General features: G+C 45.3%; 1 protein-coding gene across 3 annotated transcripts in view; it reads left to right on the top strand.

Moving 5' to 3' along the window:
* Nucleotides 1–19,170, top strand: part of TMEM132D (transmembrane protein 132D) — a 465,160-nt gene extending 445,990 nt beyond the window's left edge. For all 3 annotated transcript variants that reach the window (XM_059713431.1, XM_059713430.1, XM_006275063.4), the window contains exons 6-9: nt 9,419–9,624; nt 11,321–11,594; nt 13,564–13,755; nt 16,364–19,170. In XM_059713431.1, the coding sequence (XP_059569414.1) occupies nt 9,419–9,624; nt 11,321–11,594; nt 13,564–13,755; nt 16,364–17,548 (1,857 nt within the window). In that variant the 3' untranslated portion in view covers nt 17,549–19,170. The remainder of the gene's footprint in view (nt 1–9,418; nt 9,625–11,320; nt 11,595–13,563; nt 13,756–16,363) is intronic.
* Nucleotides 19,171–20,150: the final 980 nt, after the last annotated feature.

Below are 20,150 nucleotides of genomic sequence, written 5' to 3'. Positions count from 1 at the left end.
TTCACATAGGCACAAATGAAGACACAAGATGCAAGGCACTGAAGGATCAGGTGTGAGAAGACAGAGTGAAAGGCAAGGTGTGTGTATCACTGCCTCCTTTGGAGGTGCTTTTCTTTCTTTTATTCTTGATTTCTGCTGCCCGAACAAAGCCCCCCGGTATTACAGGGACACCGAGCGTTCTCTTGTTCAAACAGCACAAGGAACTTGACAAATTCTACAGCCGTCAAAAAGAGAAATTAATAAACTCTCAGTTTCCTGTCTTTTCTCACAGGGAAAAAAAATGAAGCTGTATGCCTGTCTTGTGATCAGAAACGCGGTGCGTGCAGAATCCACGCGCGTTCTTGCAGCTAAGGGGTGATTTCTCGTTTAAACAAGCCCTTTAACAAACTATGAAAAATGAGGTTTTCAGCACAGCAGAGAATCTCAGGTCCATATTTGCTTTTCCAAGTGAATTTGAAGCAGCACCACTTTTATGTTGTAATGAAACCTGGGGAGTTCTGAGCATTTTGCCCATCTGCACTTCCAGACTGGCAGTTGCACCCAGAAGGCTGAGTAGTGATGGGTGGGATTTTTATAAAGTGTTGAGCCCTGACTTCACTCTGCTCTTCTTGAAGTCGGTTCCTATTTTACCCCACTGAGTTCTGTGGTTTTGAACCAAGGCAGCATTGAGCACATTTGAAGTATCCCACCCTCCCAGTTTTGCGTTGATGATTGATCTTCAGATCCAACCTGCCTGAAGCCATTTGTTTGGTACGTGCATGACGCAGCCACAGATATACTTCATAATGCAGCATTGTGCTGGTGAGAGGCAACCTCTAACCTCTGCTGCCCTGGCCCACTGAGATTAGATGCATTTGCTTGACTGAGGGGAAGTTCACTGAAGCTTTGTTAGCGTAAGAGAGAGATGGAGGTGGAACTGCAGGAGCCATGCAAAACCCAAAGCACTTCTGTGTCCTCCCAAGATCCTGTAACAAAAGCTGTTCAAGAGACAAAAGATAAAATACTTATGTTGTGAGTATAGCTGGAATATCCAGTAAGAACTAGCTGTATGCTCTGTATATTAAATATAAGGCATCTCAGCATATTGGAACAAATGCTTATTGTGATATGATGAACCATAAAGGCTCTAGCAAGGGAGCATGGCATTATGATGATATTATGTCTGGACTCAGAAAAGAAGCCAAGACTTCTTTCCCTCTCATCAGAACCAGGTTTCAGGACCTTTTGGGAAGGATTTCCAACCTTTTCTAGGCTAGGTACAAACAGCCAAAAAGCCCGAGGCTGAATTGATTCAGCCTTTGCAGGTTAGTCTAAACTGCACGGATTAAATTGAAACAGAAGTGAACAAACATTTACCTTTGATCCAGGAAATGCAGCCATGTGTTTGCCATAGCTCAGGTCAGAAGCTCGGGAATGCCAGGGCACTGCTCGCTGGCTGTGTGTTCACTTCCTCTTCCTGCTACCCCCAAGGGCTCTGGGATTTGCAGTCCACAGTCACAGCAGCAGGACTCTGCAGGGTTGCTTATCACTCCCTCTTCCCACTTCCAGGTGCCTCTGGGATTTGTAGTCCACAGTCATAGCCAGCAGTATGTTTGAGCAGAGGAAGAGGTATTTAACCACCCGCCCTGGACCCAGACCCCAACCAGGGTTTGTCTGGGGGGAGCAGGGGGAGAGGAAGTCCTCCCCCTGTGGACTGGGCTGCATCCTCGGCTAGGCTTGTCTCTCCCACCACTACCTTGTCAGCCCGCCCTCACTGCTCCAGCCCTGCGCGCTGGAGCAGACAGCACGGCACAGCTCAGGTGTAGAAAGCATGCTGGGATACTGAGGGACTGTGATTTAACTTGAACCAGGAAGGGATCTGGGACAGAAGTTTCATAAACTAGTTTGATCCAAATCAGTTAAGTCTGATTCAACCAGGTGTATCTTAAACCAGTTTTGGCCATTTTGAAACTGGTTTATGTGCACTGAGCTCCTGTTCTCTTACTGGCTTAAACAGTTTCTGATCACTTCAACTGGTGTATGTGTAACTTCTGTCCCTAGCCCTAGCCACTCGCCATGTGGGTTTTGTGTGTAGGTTTCAAGGTGACTTTGCACTTACCGCTGTGCAGTGGTTTCCTCTCTTCTCCATCCTGGTTGCTGAAAAGGAGCTTCTTTTTTTCATATACAGATTCTTATGCAGATAGTTTGGAGGTGCCTACATTTTAAAATACATTTAGTCATTTTCTGGAAATTGGCTATTTTTAATCAGCATCCTCTGATGCCCATATAGAAAAAAGATTGATCGTGTAATAGACACACACACGCTTATTGAGCTTGAGGCTTTTCTATTTCTGGTTTGAATGGTGAAGCATATAGCACAAGGACTTACTTTTACCTACCAACAACCTAAGCATACATGAAGGCTGTAAAAAAGGGTTTGTGTCACAGACCTGGGAGCTGAAATGCATCATATATTTAAAAATATCCAGGCAGATACGAAATGGGCATGGATGATTCAATTTTCACCTGCTATGTCCCCATTCGCCTTGACTTTGAGGGGCTATCTATGGGGCAGGAGAGGTAGTTCAATCTTTTATGGCTCTTTCAGTTCATGATCCCTGCTGAACAAGGCCGGCCCATCCTATCCTGCAGGGCCGCATGGGGCCCCACAGCCAAGGGGTCATGCCTTGCTCGTCCCCCCACTGCCTGCGCAGTGTTTAAAGGGTTTGATGCAGGCAGGGAGCCCCTTCTCAGCTGAGTGGGACACGAGTTCCCAGCTCCACTCCCACCCCATGCCCAGGGAGGCAACCCAGGTGTCCCCAGCACGTGCTGCTCCCACCCCACACCCCCCACAGCACAGCCCATGTGCATGCAGCCCACCCCCGGCTATTTTATTTCAGTAAGTTTATACCGTAATTTCGATTTTTCAATGAATCAGGGACCCCGAAACTATACCTTGCAGGGGGCCCCAAAAAATTGTGGGCCGGCCCTGCTGCTGAAACTGCTAAGAGGTTGCCAGCTATTACACCGTGTGCTATTTGTTTATCATGTGCACACTTGTCCTGTGGGTACTCAGCTGAGACCCCACAAACTCATTGCAAAAAGACCACCGAGTGCGCTGCTCTGAAGGAGGAAGCAATTTGAGAGAATCCGCCTAGAAAGGCTGACAGAGCAGCTATTTGGGGCTTGGACAACATTTGCCCTTTTCCTCTCTTCTGCTGCATTGTGCTCGGTTCTCTGTTGTGCCTCAAGATGAACAGCTGGACATTTCTCAAGTAATACAGGGCAAGGATAATCTGCCTTTTTATTGATGACCTGTTTCTGTATGTTCCAGCGTGATTTATGAAAATATAGTATACGTTACACGCCACGTCTTGGTGTCGCTTTGTCAGCTTTGTGTAGCGACTGCAAGTGAACAGTTTATTCATTCAAAATAGCAAAGGGCTGGCTGGGAAAGGAACAATCTCCTAATTACGGCTCTCTTCATTTACAGAAAGGGAAGTAAGGAGATTGAGGATCTGAACCCCTGCCACTCTTTCCCTGCCCACCAGCATCTGTTTGTTTTTTTATGAATTATACTCTTAAAATTGCAAAGTCAAGGTGTTTCTTTAATCATTCTTACAATAGCTCGAGGAGGCTTTTTATTTTTTCCTCCACTCCCTGTTTACAACAGCTGAAGCTTGGCACTGAAATCCATTTGTCTGCCAACTTCCTTTCTTCTCTCCATGGCTTGCGCATTAACGAATTTAAAAGCCGAGGCCCTGATTCTCTTGTCACGCTGGTATAAATCAAGAATGGTAAGTAGGTGAGAGTCTTACCCTGTCTCCAGATGTTTTAGCAGCATCTCTCCCAGGAAGCTGGGTGATAGGGGAAAAAAAGCAGCGTAAAGGTCCTTCAAAAGCTCCATATCTAGTTGTGGGAGACAGCTGTTAAGATGCCCCCTAAGGCCCTTTGCAACCCCCAGGTTTAGGACATGCCAGGGGCAGGGCTGGGGGTAGCAGAGGCCTGTGTCTACAGCACAGAGGACTGATTGATTCTCAGCAATGCTGAAGAGAGACTGCATCACTTGGGCCTCCAAAGCTGTGAATTCGGTGCCATACAGCATGGGCTCTTACTCTGTCTCCACTCAGTAGGATGGACACTTAAGCTCTCCTTGGGGCCTAGTCCCAGCTCTGTGGCCTTCGGAGTCACTTAACCTGTCTCAGCTTCACCATCTGTGAAATGAGGATACCTGCTTAATTGCCTCCTAAGGGTGCTGAGTTAATTAGCTAAGATGCATAAGCGCAAAGTCTTGCTAGTATTAAGCAGCTGTAGGGAGGCAGCAGTTGAAAGCTAATATGCCGGCCCTGAGCTTGAGAGAGAAACACCTCTCTCTAAAGGCCTTTCATTTGCAGCCGGTGTCCATCCCACAGTGCGTGGAGTTCAGTGTCTCAGCCATTCAGTTCCCAAGCCGATTATTTTCCTGAGGGCCACCTCAACTTGAACTTTGATCCGCCGGGTCTTAGGTGAAAATAAGTGCTTTGAGGCATTGTCCAATTTTCTCCTCGCCGGCATCCCAGGGTTAAAAAAAAAAAGAGAAAGCCAGAGCACAGCAAATGAAGCTTATTAGCACATGAGAGATTTTTCTGCTTCCAGAGTATCACTTAAAACACAAAGGAGCACTGGGAGGAAAGTGCAACACTACCAAGGAGTAGAAGATCCTGTCGTGCGGAGGCAAAGGAACAAGACGTGACAGCGTAAGAGCAGTCTTGCTGGTTGGTGCCTGAGGTCAGAGTCATAGAGAAGTAGGGCTGGAAAGAGGTCATCTAGTCCCACCCCACACCCCTCTCCAAACCATCCTATACAACCCATAATCTAAACTCTACATAAGAGGACCGTCAACCCATCTACGGCACAGACTTAACACCCTAACCTGCCACACGGAAAGCAGGTCAACCACAGCAGCCAACGTCCTGCTTCTATGAAACGTTGTCAATATATGCTCAAGAGATCCCGGGTAAAAGGTCATGCCCCTTGCTACCTCCCGCACCGGTCCATAGCAGTCTGACCATGAGGGAAAATGTTTTCCTGACCCCAGATCTGGCAGTCGGTCCTATCCTGAGTGGAGGGGCAAGACTCTCTAACCTTCAGCCTCCGCAAGAGAAGGTTGAGAGGCGACCTTGTGGCTGCCTATAAGTTCACCACGGGGGCACAGAAGGGAACTGGTGAGTATTTATTCACCAAGGTGCCCCTGGGGATTACAAGAAATAATGGCCACAAGCTAGCAGAGAGCAGATTTAGATTGGATATTAGGAAGAACTTCACAGTTAGTGGCCAAGGTCTGGAACGGGCTCCCAAGGGAGGTGGTGCTCTCCCCTGCCCTGGGGGTCTTCAAGAGGAGGTTGGATATGCATCTAGCTGGGGTCATCTAGACCCAGCACTCTTTCCTGCCTATGCAGGGGGTCGGACTCGATGATCTATTGAGGTCCCTTCCGACCCTAACATCTATGAATCCATGAATCAGGAACTTCCAGCAAGAGCATTGGCACGCTGCAGTCAAAATTCCCAGACTTGGCTGTAGCCAACACCCAATGCCTCTGAGGAAGGTTTAAAAACACCCTGATACGTGTAGCAAACAATGTGGGGACAGGAGCAACCAGCAATGCCCAGAAGTATGGGAAATACCCAAAGCAGAAATAGGCATAGGAGGTCCTGGGCTCTCCTCCCTGGCAGACAGGATACTGTGAAACGGAGGTAGGAAGAACAATGCAATTCATGTGAGCATACTACTTCTAAGGCAGCACCCTTTTTCTGCACAGCAAGCAGAGGGGCACTGCAGAGGACATACCCTTCCAACCTTCCCCATAGATGTTTTCACATCCTGAGACATGGGCTATCACAAAGCTGTGTAGCGTCTCATCACCCCAGCAAAAGCCGGTTGACAAATTTCACTCTTCACCTATACTTGTCCCTCTACCACCCAGCTTCCTGGGAGAGATGCAGGTGTGAATGCAGGTCAAACTTAGACCCAGGCCTCAGTGAAGTTTGAATGTTATCACCTGCCTCAGTTTTCCACAACTAAAGCACACACCAGCACTATGCTCTGATGGACTTGGGTCTTCTCATCGAGCCAGTCTCCTGTTGTGATGTGCCCGTCATGAGATCTCGGCACACCATGAATAATTGGTGTTGTGCCCATTTAAGTGCCCAGGATTATTAGTGTTAAAATAGATATGGAGTTAGTATCCAAGACCCTAACAGAATGAGAGCTCCTCATGTTTTCAGTCATGAACCTCTTCCAAAGTCCTACATGTAACCCATGCTGACATACTAGGCCAGGTGATGTGCCGGATTTTGGGTCCTAAGTGTGCCAGTAGCTCTGGGAGCCCCCCATCAAGCAGATCTGCTAACTGGGGTGCCATGTGCCACCAGGTCTGCGCTCTGGTCGCTTGAGCTGCCCCCTACTTCCTTGCCACCCCCTCCAGCCCCACATAGGCTGATATGCTCTGGGCAGGCTTCAGCTCCCTTTTGTCTGGAGGGGAATAAGTCTCTGTCCCCTCTCTCCAGGCTGGAGTTGGCTCCTCCTCTCCTCTTTTCCCCCTCTCCGCTTTTTTTTCTGCCGTATTAACAGCCAATCAGAGCCCTTTGTTTGCAGTGTCGGTGCACTAGTCACCGTTCAAACGGTCCGATAAAAAGCATGCACAGTGCACAGCATACTGTCCTGCCTGGAAAAGCTATTGCACCCTCTATTTGCCCCCTTTTTGCAATGTTCTCAGGCACAGCTCACCCACTCCGCTTACAGCCGAGCAAGCCTTGCAGCTGTTACTTATAATATAACATAAGCGCTCTATGATCCTAGACTGTGAGCTTTCTGTGGTAGTGACATGTCTGTTCAATAGCATAATGGGGCCTGATCTGTGATAGGGGTTTTTAAGTGAAGCAGTGATACCTCAAAACGATCATATAGATGCTGCTTACTCTTACTGTCCCATTTTAGTCAATAGGAGCGGCTAGCAAGCGCAGAATGTAGCCTAACAACAAAGCCTGACCTCAGACGTGGCCTGAAAATTTAATATCCCAGAGCAAGTAACTACTCACGAAGTTTTGGGTTTCTTGTTGTTTTATGTAGGAGCAACAAAAAACATGGGAAAAGCGTGGCTATTAAACCCATCTTTTATTTTAAATAATGAATATTAGGAATGCAAATTATGGCACAAAAGCTGGCGATCTTTAAATAAGATTTAAATTCATTCAGTATTTAAAGAGAAAAGTTGAAAATGGCATTAAATTCAGATAAGTGTGAGATTATACATTCTAGAGTCAGAAATATTAAAATATATCCACATAATGGAATAGAAGGTCTGGCTGGTAATGGATTGTGAAAAGAGTTCAGGGTTTTAATAGATCATTCCTTCAGATCATCAGCAGTTTAAAGTGGTAGTTAATAAATTATTTGACATGTACATTTACTCATATATTTTAACTAGCTGTAATGAACAGGTCTTGTCAGCTCACCTAGACGCTTGCAATAGCTGCTAAATCGCTTGCATGAGATTTAGTAACTCTCAACGATATTGATGGCCAGCGCTGCAGGTTATAAATAAAGTGATATCAGGACAGCTTGGTGAGGACATTGCGTAAGCCCCTTTTCAGACCTGCAGAAGAGATATCAGCATATACTCCCACACTCTGCTTTAGGACATCAGATGTCCCTTTTTCCTGAGTGTATGGTGATAGTACCCATCAGATCTCTGTTGACCCCAGCTGCACTGCTTTAGAATCCATTTAGTCATCAAAGGACTACAATCAACTACTCGAGCCTAAGGGATAAGCTAGAAAGGTTGTCATCTAAGGTTTTATGTGCAAGGACATCACGGTAGCACTGAGACTGCCCGGGACATTCATCAGCTGTCCAGTCCCAGACTCTTCTTCTCCATTTTCAGGGTTTGACCAACTTGACCAGTCCTTCAAAGCAACTAGAGGTCCTTGTTTGTGCTTGGTCAACTGCAGCAAGATTGCCTGCCCAAGATCTTTTGCACTATCATCTCCTTGGAAGGACTGCTGTCATCTTCTGAGGATAGTTGAGCAGAAACTCTCTTCTTCCAAGAGAAGCAACGACCCCAAGAGAGAACGGAGACGGTTACTAAGCTGGGTGCCGTGGAGGAGGGAAGGAGAGAGCAGAAATTGGTGGAGGAGGCATAGCCCAATCTTATCTTTGCCTAGAATTCTTGCAGTAAGGATCCGAATTGTAGATGGTTCAGATAGGAGCGCCTTTTAACTCAGAAGTAGTTTGAAATGACATCTCATATTCTCACCCAACTTCAAAAAAATGATTTGAATCACAGCTCCCTGACCGGGTGGACCCACCAAAGTAATCAGTGGCACATTGGTTTTGCTGTGGCCAGGAGTGTCCAGCCATATCTCTCGACTGCCTCTCGTTAGGGACCTAATCATCTGTCTTTCCTTGGACAAAACTTCCAGTAAGGTGAAAATGGAAGGACTGGGCCATCTGAGACTAACCTACAGTTCACTCAACTTCTCCCTGATACAGGGGACTAGGGCGAGAAGGTGGTGTTCACATCACTTGAACTGTGGTGAGAGTTCATCCAAGCTGTGGAAGTTTGGGAAGCTACAGAAGAAAGGGAGAATAGCAGAAGGAGCAAGAACTGTAATGACACAAAAATGGCCAGGGCTGCTCAAGAAGCTGAAGAAATAATGGGCAAGGGGACCAGGACAGATCAGATCAGGTCTGAAGTAGAGAGGAAGGATGGAGAGCATTGCACCAAAATGAACAGAATATTCTCCGAAACCTCAGCAGGGGTGAGCGGGACCTCAGTTTTGTGCCCCACCTGAAAGATGGCACCACCCCAGCAAGCATTGGTGTTCCCCATCTCTATGCTGAGGTGTTGACTCAGTATCAACTCAGAGGGAAAGAGTACTCCTGACTGAGTCAGTGGCATCGCTGCCTATTGTCACTCTGGGATATCACTTTTAGGTATAGAAATTTGCCTCCTGTTGAATAGCCTATACCACTTGATCCTCCCCACCTGCATTTGCTCAGTTTCCCTAGATGGACTCCAAGCAGAGGAGGGGGAGTACAAGCATGGTGTGTTTGGGCCACTGGAGAGCGAGACCATAACTCAGCAGGCATACACTAAAATAAATGCAATCAGAGCCAGAGCCAGAGATGTGTGATGGGGCTGAAAATTGAGGCTAGATCGGAGCTGTTCTTTTATCTCAGCTAACTGGAAATATAAATGGCAAGAAAAGTCTGTCTCTTAAAATGGTGCCAAATTATAAAGACCGTTAAGGCCAAAGCAGGCACCTCCCTTGTTGTTGCGAGCTGGATTTTGGAACTGGTTTAAACCTAAATCCTCCCTCTCCCTCCCTCAGCATGTGGTGTGCTTTATAATTTTGTGGAAAGACTCATTAATTCTTTTTTGCTTTCTCCCTTTTGCAGGTTTCTGACAGATGTGACTATGTCTTTGTCAACGGGAAGGAAATGAAAGGCAAAGTGAATGTCATCGTTAATTTTACATACCAGCATCTCAGCGCCCCATTAGAAATGACAGTTTGGGTTCCTCGTCTCCCACTGCAGATAGAGGTCTCTGACACAGAACTAAATCAGATCAAGGGGTGGAGGGTTCCCATCATCGCTAATAAGAGGTAGGTTTCATTAGAGACTATTCAGTCTGGGGTGTGAGCTTGCCAAGGAACTGACAGGGCTGGGAAATCTGAATACACTCATTTGGGCTTAATACAATTCTGGTGTAAACCAAAAGGTCACCAGAAGTACAGTCAGTAGGCTGTCACTTTGGACTGATTAGGGCAGCGGAAACCAGACCGCACAGATTCTGAACCGGAAATCAATTTCCTTTTATTTTGCTGGCAACTTGACGGGAAGTATCCTCTTGGCGCAGTAAGGTTTTCATTTGAGGCACGCAAAATGTCACCAAAGACCAGCTCCAACTAGTCTGAGCCTTGCTATATAGTGTCCAATGAGCTAATCTATTACTGATGCCTATTGAGCATATAAATTACTGTATTACTTACTTATTTCATATTTCTGCTACCCTAGGGTCTGAAGGCCCCATTCTGGATCAAGACCTTACTGCCCTATGAACTATGTAGGTCCAATATCTGCCCCATAAAGGTTCTGCCCCATACAGCGAACAAGCTAGGCTAAGAAGGAGCTAAGAAAAATGATACGTGAAGGATAGACGAGCTAAATTTTTAAATGTATATACACTAAGAATTGTATTAATTATTATTGGCACAGATGAATAAAACAGGTGCCAACTATTCCTATCTTCCCCTGAAATGTCATTTATCACCTGGACTCTTCTCAGGATCACAGCAGAAGTGGTTTTGATAGAGGGTTTGAAGGAATGGCTTTACATGTGTCTGCAGAGAAGGGTTTCCATGCATTCACTGATAGCATACAGGTGTGTGTGCATGTGTCTCTGTGTGTATGTATGAGAAATATCATGGACAGGGTCAGGCGGGTCATATGATAAGAGGCAAAAAGGCCCAGGAGGGAGAAGAGAGAGAATTTTGACTTGAAATGAGAAGTCCCTGAAGCTTCTGCTAAAGACATTTAAAGATTGCAGAAAAGTATCTAAACATTAGGAAGTCATGATTAAGATTTTGCTCCCTTATGGATATGCATTGTTTCGGTCTTTAGTTACATCTGCAAAACGTCTGGTTTAAGCAACCTGAAGAGCAACCAGTGACAGGTGCAGGGGAACAATCCAGCTCTTTGGGGCAGCATTCATTTACCTTAACAGTGAAATCATCCTTTCACTCTTCAAATGGTCCATCATATGAACACCCACATACATGACCATCCTTTTGATGCACTACGCTGACTGCTACTTGAACAAAGGGAGTAGCTAGTAGTAGGAATAGCTAGTCATTCTCTGGGAGTCCACATGAGAGAGGGAAGGGACACTTTGTAATTTTGTGATTTAGGAATCAGGGCCGTGGCAGGTTGTGGGGTGAAAAGGAAGATACCACGGCAGGTGCTTTTTGTATGGACCAGGGTGGGACTGCTGGCTAGAAAGGAGATCCAGAAGCTGCGGTAATCCAAGTGGGTAGCCATGACGTTCTGGATGAAAGCATTAGACAGATCTCAGAAATATCCTGGAAGAAAAAGCTGCAGGGGTTGAACCCCAGTTACCTGTGCGGGGTGGAGGAGTTGCAGCAGATGCCACCATATCTAACTCCCAGTTTGCAGAACTTGCCCAGTGCTTAGCCCATGCCTGCAGTCTCTTGCCTTGCATGCAGCCCCACACAGTTTTCTTGGTAGATATTCAATTCCCTGCGGTGGCTTGCGTGATTCTTACTTCTGCTGTCTTGCCAGACCAGCCCGAGACAGCGATGATGAAGAGGAGGACGAGCGGAAGGGACGAGGCTGCGCCCTCCAATACCAGCACGCCATGGTGCGGGTCCTAACACAGTTTGTAGCTGAACCCTCAGACCCAGGCGGGCAGCTGAGCTATTTGCTGGGCTCTGACTGGCAGCTTGATATCACGGACCTGGTGAGTGACTTCATGCAAGTGGAGGAGCCACGAATCGCTAAGCTGCAAGGAGGGCAGGTGTTGATCGGACAGGAACTTGGAATGACAACGATTCAGGTAGGCAAACTGGCTCGTGGGCTCTCCCTGTCCTCCTTTACACTTGTACACAGAAACACAGTCCTGACCAAATGGTATCATGTTGGCAGCAGAAGCCATTGGTTTCAGCAGATGTAAAACCTCCAAAATACATCCAATGGGCAACTACTGTATTGAACTAGAAGAGGAGAGAGATTCCTTTCTCTTCCCAGCTCCTGAGCAGCCTCCGCTCAGAAGTAAATGGACTGCAAGCTTTGGAAGTAACTTTATCCCAGCCTGTGTAACTGCAGAGGCTGCTTCTAACTACATTTGTCTAACAGATTTGTGAAACCAGATCCACTATTTGATATATCACAAGGGAACCAGTTGGCAAAAAAACTTAATATAGCCAAGGCCTAAATTGACATAGCAGAATGTTAAAGCTGATACTAAGTAGGGCTGAATGAAGAATGGGGACTGAAGTATGAATAACTATGCCAGTGGTGTGTGTTATACATATTGAGATGACAGGTATGTTTCAGAATACTAACAAAGCCATAATATTCTGAATATTTCAGAAGAGTAACAAAGCCATAAGAGCAGGCGGCACTGGTATGGCTCGTTCCATGCAAGGCTCTCAAAGTGCTTTAGAAAAGGGGAAAATAGGTGTCACTGGGACAACTCTCTGTTGGTGGAAATGAGCATCTAAGACAATTAACACTAGCAAAGAATTTGGGACAATGAATTCTATTGTCTAAATGCGAGACATTAAGTCACTGGCCTAAAGCCATGCAGTGAATCCATGGGAGGGCTGAGGTCTGAGATAGTTTTGCTGATGCCTAGTCTGATAGCCTATATATACTGGATTAGGAAGATGACCATGACATCAAGAGGATGACATTGGGTCCAGAACTGGAAAGATAAATTCCCTATATGTACTCCAAACTGTAAAACCTATAAGCAGGCATTGCAGCCAGCGAGGAGATAATGTAGCCCCTCAAAGATGTTCGGGACCTCAGACTTCTGGCTGGATTTCTGCCTCTACTACACACATTGCCAGTACTGGGAAAGTGAGCGCTGGGGGCTCCTACTCACTGCAGCCTCTATGAAGATTTTATTTTGAAGCCTTCATGTCTCTGGGATGTGCACTGCTCCCTATAGAGGCACATAAATACCTTAAGTGACTTCAAAAAGGGAATCCCAAGGGAAAGAAACTGATAGCAGGATATATTTAAAGAACACACCCTGCAAATACTAGCCGGCCACACAAGGATGGTTAAACGCAGCCAAGTCTCTGAAGAGTGATGCCTCAGTCTGGTGACCTCTCCTATTCGGTGTGTCCAGATCCTTTTGGGTCAACACGAGCCTCCTTTGCAGTTTTTGTACCCATTGTCAAGATTGTTCTCCATAGTGTATTATCAACCTTTCTTTCCAGAGGGTAAGGATTAGGAAGCACATGATATGCAAATCATATGTCAGAGGAGCTTACCTTTATTACAGAGTATTATTCTACCCCAGGCCTCTACCCCAAATAGTCAGTTATCACCTCAGCCTGATGAAGGGTATTTGTACCCAAAGGCTTGCAAAGAAGAATTCTTTCAATTATTTGACTTGGCCTAATAAAAGATATTATATTTACCCAAAGAACTTCGTCTGTCGTTGGTTAGACGGCACTTTATATGGTGGTTACTTTTATGAATAGTTTCTAAAGAGTTAATAAATTGCTGATAGACGGGTATATAGCACAGACACAACTAGCAAGTGCTATAAACAGCAATAAGCACATCAGTCAATGGTTGTCAACCACCTGTCTACTCACTGTGGATTAGTAACGCTTTGTAAACCATCCATTAACCTATTGAACATTCATTAACATTGTGTAAATGTTCTTTTGGTAAATCCAGTCACTGGCGTTCAGCATTACTTATTGTTTATTGGCCTTAAAGTAGCTCCCGCGGTGTAAAGGGCCTGTACAAAAACATCTAGTGCTAACACTGATTTTCCTGATCAGATCCTGTCTCCTCTTTCGGATGCCATCTTGGCTGAGAAGACTGTGACGGTCCTGGATGAGAAGGTGACGATCACAGACCTGGGAGTCCAGCTGGTAACTGGACTGTCCCTCTCCCTGCAGCTCAGCCCAGGAAGCAATAAGGCCATCTTTGCCACAGCAGTAGCACAGGAGCTTCTTCAGTCCCCGAAGCAGGTACCAGTCCCCCGTGTGTATGCTGCATGCTGACGGGAAGCCGTTTCTGAGACCCAGTTGACTCAACATAATCTACATTGGTGGGATCTGGTGGCCTTTTATGCATATTATTCTAATAAGTCATTTTATTTATATGTGTTTGCATCTGAAGGTCACCAGATGCCTTAATAAAAAGACAAAACAGCAGTATGTCTGTGAAACAATAATCCAAGAGCCAATGCTCAAACTCTTCATCTCTCCAGGACACATCCCATAAATAACATGATGTCGCCCATGGTACCCAATTACACACCGTAAATGAGCAATATAACCCCTCCCCATCCTATCGAAGCACCTAATAAAACAAACATGCAACAGTCCATCACCAAGAGAGAAAAAGGGAAAATCCTCCACGCTGCCCCATGATAAATGATTGTGGTCCAACCGCTCTCGGTCATAATCTCTGAGTCGCACCATCCGCCCGTGAGCTGGCCCTTGAGCAGCTCTGCCCTGACAGCATTCACACAATTCATTGAGTCTGAAAACTCCTGACATCAGGTGCTGGTTAATCTTCGTTCTTTCTAGCACTCTTGTCTGCATATGGGATTCCCCTGGTTTTTTTAACCCTGTTCATCAAGGGGTTTACACTATGTATTAAAGCTGAATTATACCCTTGCCTTTAAATGTGGGTTTTGAACTTTAAAGGTAAACCAAAGCTCAGAGTAAATGCATTTAAATTCTGGCCCACTGGTGAGATGCTCTAATTCATAACCAGTACCTCATCCTTGAGCTGCTGGATGAGAAATAACACCAGACTGCTGCCTTTATAGGGTGATAAAAATCAAGTTCCCATAGTCTTCCAAGAGTTAAGAAATCGATGCCACACAGCTAGAAATAAGGCCAGCGAGCTAATCCATTGCTGACATGGGGAACAAAACACACTACCTTGTAATCAGCTCAAAGCTGGGTTTGATGGCGTTTAGTCCCAGCATACTGCACAGCTCTGACATTTCAGTTCCAGGAAAGCAAGTCTGCTTGAATCCATCTTCTGGGTGCAAAGGCACGACGGGAATGCTGGCAAAAATGTAATCACCCAGAAAGAGAAATGGGTACCCTTCACTCTTGCAAGATTGAGCCAGGGTTGATCGACATCCGATTGCTCCCGCTGCCTCGCACATGACATGGAGAGCAACGTCCCAATAGACAGAGCAATGCAAAAGTATTCGATGAATATGCAGGTTTAAGCAGCACAAAGGGAGGATAGGAGCTGAGGCCATAAATTTTTGTGTGGCCTTCAGGAAATATCCAAAGATTAAAAAACACAAAGCCAGGATTTATGACGGTGTTAGAAAAGTGTTAGAGCCCAGCCCTGAAATAAAGACATGGGCAAAGTTCCCATGGAAGACACTGGAAGTTTTACCCGAGTAAAGATCTCAGAATGATGTCCTTATTTAAACCAGAATAGATGTTGCACACAGTAAGCTGTTATCACCTGTGACCTGGAGAGGGAAACCACTGATAGGATCAACATGATTAAAAAGATGCACAGATTAATTCTCCAAATTGATGTTGAGTAAAAATGCAAAAAAATAGCCTGTTTCCCCCCAGGTCTGTCATCCGCTCTTTAAATACGTGCATAACAGCAGTATGCAGCAAGAGGGTAGCTCCTCACCTGCTACGAATAGATTCCAGTGGAGCTGTATTGCTTTACAGCAATTGAAAATCTGGTTTAATGTGCATGCGTGTAGGCCAAAACTTTCATGAGGTCCCAAAAGTGCTGTGCATCTCCATTTTTACTGCCTACTGGAGACCCTTCCATAGTGTAATTTTCAGAAATTGTTAAGTGCCTCCTCTCTGAAAACTGGTCCTGTGTGGGGTGTGCCGAGTCAGTAGCCAGAAGTTGTAGCTTCCCCAAACACTTGATGCTTTTTAATATCTGTCTGTGTGGCTACAATGCAGAATTACTGCTCTGCCCTACCCCTGCTGCATTCAAGAGGAGTGCCTCCATTGTGACTTCAAGGTTTTGCAAAAATCGTCCTGTCCTAATTCAGAAGGAAGGTGCAGCATTGCCTTGCTCTTGATTGTTAACAGGCATGAACATTTCCTCAAGCATTTTCCATAAGTAAAAGTAACGACGCACCCACCCAGCCTGCTTGTGTGGAAGCATATATTAGTTGGAAGGGAAAATCAAAGTTGGAAGACCCGGAGCCGTTTGCGGCTGTCTTTGCTAGATTAGGCGATTTTAACATTTGTTATGTATAACAAGAGGAGACTTTGTATTTTAAGCAGTTAGAAATAATAGAATTTTTTTTTCATTTAAATATATAACAGCAGTAAATGATCCCAGTAGCTGGTAATGCCTTTTGACATGCAATTTATTATCGTGCTGAAGTAGACTCCGCAGAGCCCAGGGGACCCAGCTCCTTTTAGCACCTCTGGGGAAAACAAATCTTATTATCAGTGAGTGATTAAAACTAGTATTTTTTAACATCTCTATGAGAAATTAATTTTCTTGCTCAGCCTTGTTATTTCTTTCCAGGTTATAAATGGTGTAGAGAGAGGCGGGGGGAAAAGAGCATATTGGCTGATTTGATATTTATTCTCCATGCCTTTGTTTCACACATAACAGGAGGCAGCCATCAGCTGCTGGATCCAGTTCAGTGACGGAGCCGTTATGCCCCTGGATATTTATGATGCCAAAGACTTCTCCCTGACAGCTACGTCTCTGGATGAGAAGGTGGTCTCCATTCATCATGACCCTAAATTCAAATGGCCTGTGATCGCCGCCGAGACAGAAGGCCAGGGGGCCCTGGTGAAAGTGGAGATGGTGATCAGCGAGTCGTGCCAGAAGTCCAAAAGGAAGAGCGTGCTGGCTGTTGGGAGCGGGAGCATTAAAGTCAAGTTTGGACAGAGCGATGCCAACCCGAACATCAGTGACAGCAGGCTTGGCGGGGCTGGCGTCCACCTGGAAAACCATGCAAGCGACCGGCGTCAGAAAAGCACGCTGCAGGAACGAGGTAGGTCAGACGGGCAATATTATAGCAGCTCCTCGGTGGGCCGAGAGGAAGGCAAAAGGACCTCCACTGACCAGTCTATTTTAAACAGAAAAGATGACAGAGAAAGTCTTCTGGATGATGACAGCCACCTGCAGAACATCCCAATAGACTTCACCAGCTTCCCCGCACAGGTGGACCTGCCACGAAACAACGGGGACTTGGAGGAGAATGACCTTGTCCAGACACCCAGGGGGCTCAGTGATCTGGAGATAGGAATGTATGCTTTGTTGGGGGTCTTCTGCTTGGCGATCCTCGTCTTCCTGATCAACTGTGTCACCTTTGCTTTGAAGTACAGGCACAAGCAGGTCCCCTTTGAAGAACAAGAAGGTATGAGCCACTCTCATGACTGGGTTGGGCTGAGCAACAGGACAGAGCTTCTGGAGAATCACATTAACTTCTCATCCCAACAGGATGAACGCATTACAGCCATTGACAGAGGGGTGGACTTTGAAGAGAGCAAGTATCTCCTCAACACAAATGCCGCCCAAAATGTTAATGGCCAGGACTTCAGGTCACCAGAGTCTGCGTTCACTGACGGGAAGGAGCAGAAGAGCGAACCGACCACCTCTCCTACCTCCAAGAGGAAACGAGTTAAATTCACCACCTTTACCACCATTTCCTCTGACGATGGGTGCCCCACCGTCAACTCCATCCTGATGAGCAGTGAGGATGATATTAAATGGGTTTGCCAGGATATGGACCTTGGGGAGTGCAAAGAACTAAAAAACTATATGGAGAGATTACATGAAAATGCGTAATGACAGACTAAGGACATTTTGTTCTTTTGTTTTTCACTCACCTTCTGCCTTTAATTTTTGGGTATCGGGGCAAAAACGAATGCATTTGCAAACAAGAATCAACGGATGAATAATAGCTCAATGGAGCCCCAGAAAGCCACCCAAAACCAGCTGGGAGAGCAGAAATCGGAGACGTCTCATATAATTCAAGTCTTCTCTGCGCTCCGAGACTTTGGAGTGAGAGATGGTGAGGTCCCTGCTGCATGGCAACATGGAAAAAAAAAAAAGACTTAGCAAAATAATAAGATCTCATTCTCTGAGCTTTCCCAGGAAATCGATAAAAATAACAAACTCCAACGCAGTTTGGATATTACAAAGCTCACATGGCTCTAATGTTCGATATTGCACGCTGTGGTTAAAAGCAAAAATTGGGCTTGGAATAAATAGATTCGTGAAAAGAAGTATGTCGTTCAAGTCAGAAGCAGAGAACATCAATCCAAAAATGTTAATTTAAAGCTGACAAACAATTGCAGCGTGAGCAAAGCAGCTACTGTAGTTGTAAAGTTATGAGTTTCCAAAGAATTAAAGGGGGGAAAAAAAAAGACTGGGTTGTTTACAGACCAGCATGATCACTTCCCAAGCACTGAGAATGGATACACATATTCAATTAAAACTGAAATTCTCTTTTTAAGTAGATGCCAAGTTAATAAACTTTGCTGGCCACTTTTCAGTATTTCTTAATTTGTAAAATAGGAGAAGGTATCATCTATAATCAACATGCCGCTTCTATAAAAGAAGGTTTGTTCTAGAAAGGTTTGAGTGAACCAAGATGTTTTTAAGAAGCCCACTTTATCTGGATTCCCTGTTTAAATTTGTATTCCCAGTCGTATTTCTGGAGCACTCTCATTTGCTACCCTGGGGGCACTTATTAGCATCCATCTGATTTGGAAGTTTGATAGCTTTTCCCTTTCCTTACAACCACACGTACTTCCATGCAGCCCACTTCCACCAAGCACAGAAGCCATTGGTACTAAATTGGTAGTCACTTTACTTGTTGCCGGTTACCAAAGTTGGCCGCTGTCTCTTGGGTAAGTGTAACTTGTGCTGAATTCAGATACCAACACTGACTTGCTCTTTGATCTGCTTCCCCCGTTTGAGGGAGGCTGGGTTACTCGGATTCATTTGTTCATGCTTCTTCCGATCCAGTGCTGAGTGGATGTATAGGGTCACAGAGAAGCGCTGGGCTGACCCCCAAAAGGCTAAGCTGGTGAATTTGTTTCTCCCATTCTTCTTAGAAGTCTGTATATGTGGTAGGATACCAGTACTTGCCCTTTGAATCTAAAGCACCCTCCTGCCCTCAAAATGTGGCATCATCTGTTTGGTCCAAGACTGGCCTCCGGTGACCAGGGTCAAGTGCCAAGGCAATAAGGTTTGGCTCATTATTTTTTTTTCCAGTCGTATTTTATTTGCCAGAATCTGCCCATGGATTATGAAGTCTCACAATCACTGAACCTAGTTTGCCCAGTTTAATACCTCCCGCAGTTGCTTTGATCAAATCCATCTATATTTAGAATGTACTGTAGATTGTAAGAATGTAATATATATTTATAAACATGACAACTGTGAATAAAATTTGCATTTCAGTGGCTTCATTTTCTCCCTACTCTGAGCTCCTCTCTCTCTCTCTCTCTCTCTCTCCACTGTCAGAACGTTTACCCCGAAAGAGACTGGCAGCTGTACAAAGAATTGTCCTTTGATGAAATGAAAATGCAGGTTTAAGGATCTTGGCACAATCTAATTACAACCTCTTATATCATGTAATGTGGTACTTTGTGTTGCAGGAAAAGAAATACTAATGTTGACATCTTACGATGAAGTGCATTTGCACCAAGTTGCCCTTTCAAGATCTGAAGCGATTTGCAAATAAATCACATGTGTATTTCTACTCCAAAAGCTTACTGTGTGAGGTGGGAATGATGTGTGGTTTTGATGTGGCCAGAAAGACACCTACAGCTTCTGAATCACGTTTCAGTTTATGGACATGCCTTCTAAGGCCACTTGGAATAGTATCCCTAGGGTTGGAGTAAATGTACCATGAAGATGAGTAGAATAATACTACAGTCATTTGTGGAAGCCTAGATCATTATGGTAAGCAACTCTATACGGGTCAGCTTGAAGAGATATCTCAGTGTGCAGTAGATGAAGGTGCAATTGGCGCAAATTAGTGCGATAGATGAAGGTCTGTATTATTGAAGCCTACAAATGGACTGACTCTCATGGTTCAGGCCTCCCTTTGCTAGAGATGATTTTGCCCCTGGAGATAACTCTCTCCTTTATGTTTCCTGATCTGTTCTATGCACAACTTTCAGAAACTCTGCAGAAGCTTCCCCACTTACAGATGCTGTCATAGGATTGGAGGACCACGGCAAACTGAGTTAACTCCACACGGTCATCATGGACAGCTTTAAGCCTATTCATCGGGAAACACTTGAGCAAAATGTAGTGTCTTATAGTCATTTTACAAGAAGCTCCCCTGGGCAAGGACTTCCCACCCAGAATTATTTGAAGCAGGATGGATCCATTTTCACTTGCACTCTTGTGGTCATTAATGGTTTGATCACAA

The sequence above is a fragment of the Alligator mississippiensis genome, chromosome 10 (assembly GCF_030867095.1).
Source record: "Alligator mississippiensis isolate rAllMis1 chromosome 10, rAllMis1, whole genome shotgun sequence".
NCBI classification, from domain to species: domain Eukaryota; kingdom Metazoa; phylum Chordata; order Crocodylia; family Alligatoridae; genus Alligator; species Alligator mississippiensis.
Note: the sequence above shows the minus strand (reverse complement) of the source record. Positions and strands in the feature narration are given on the sequence as shown.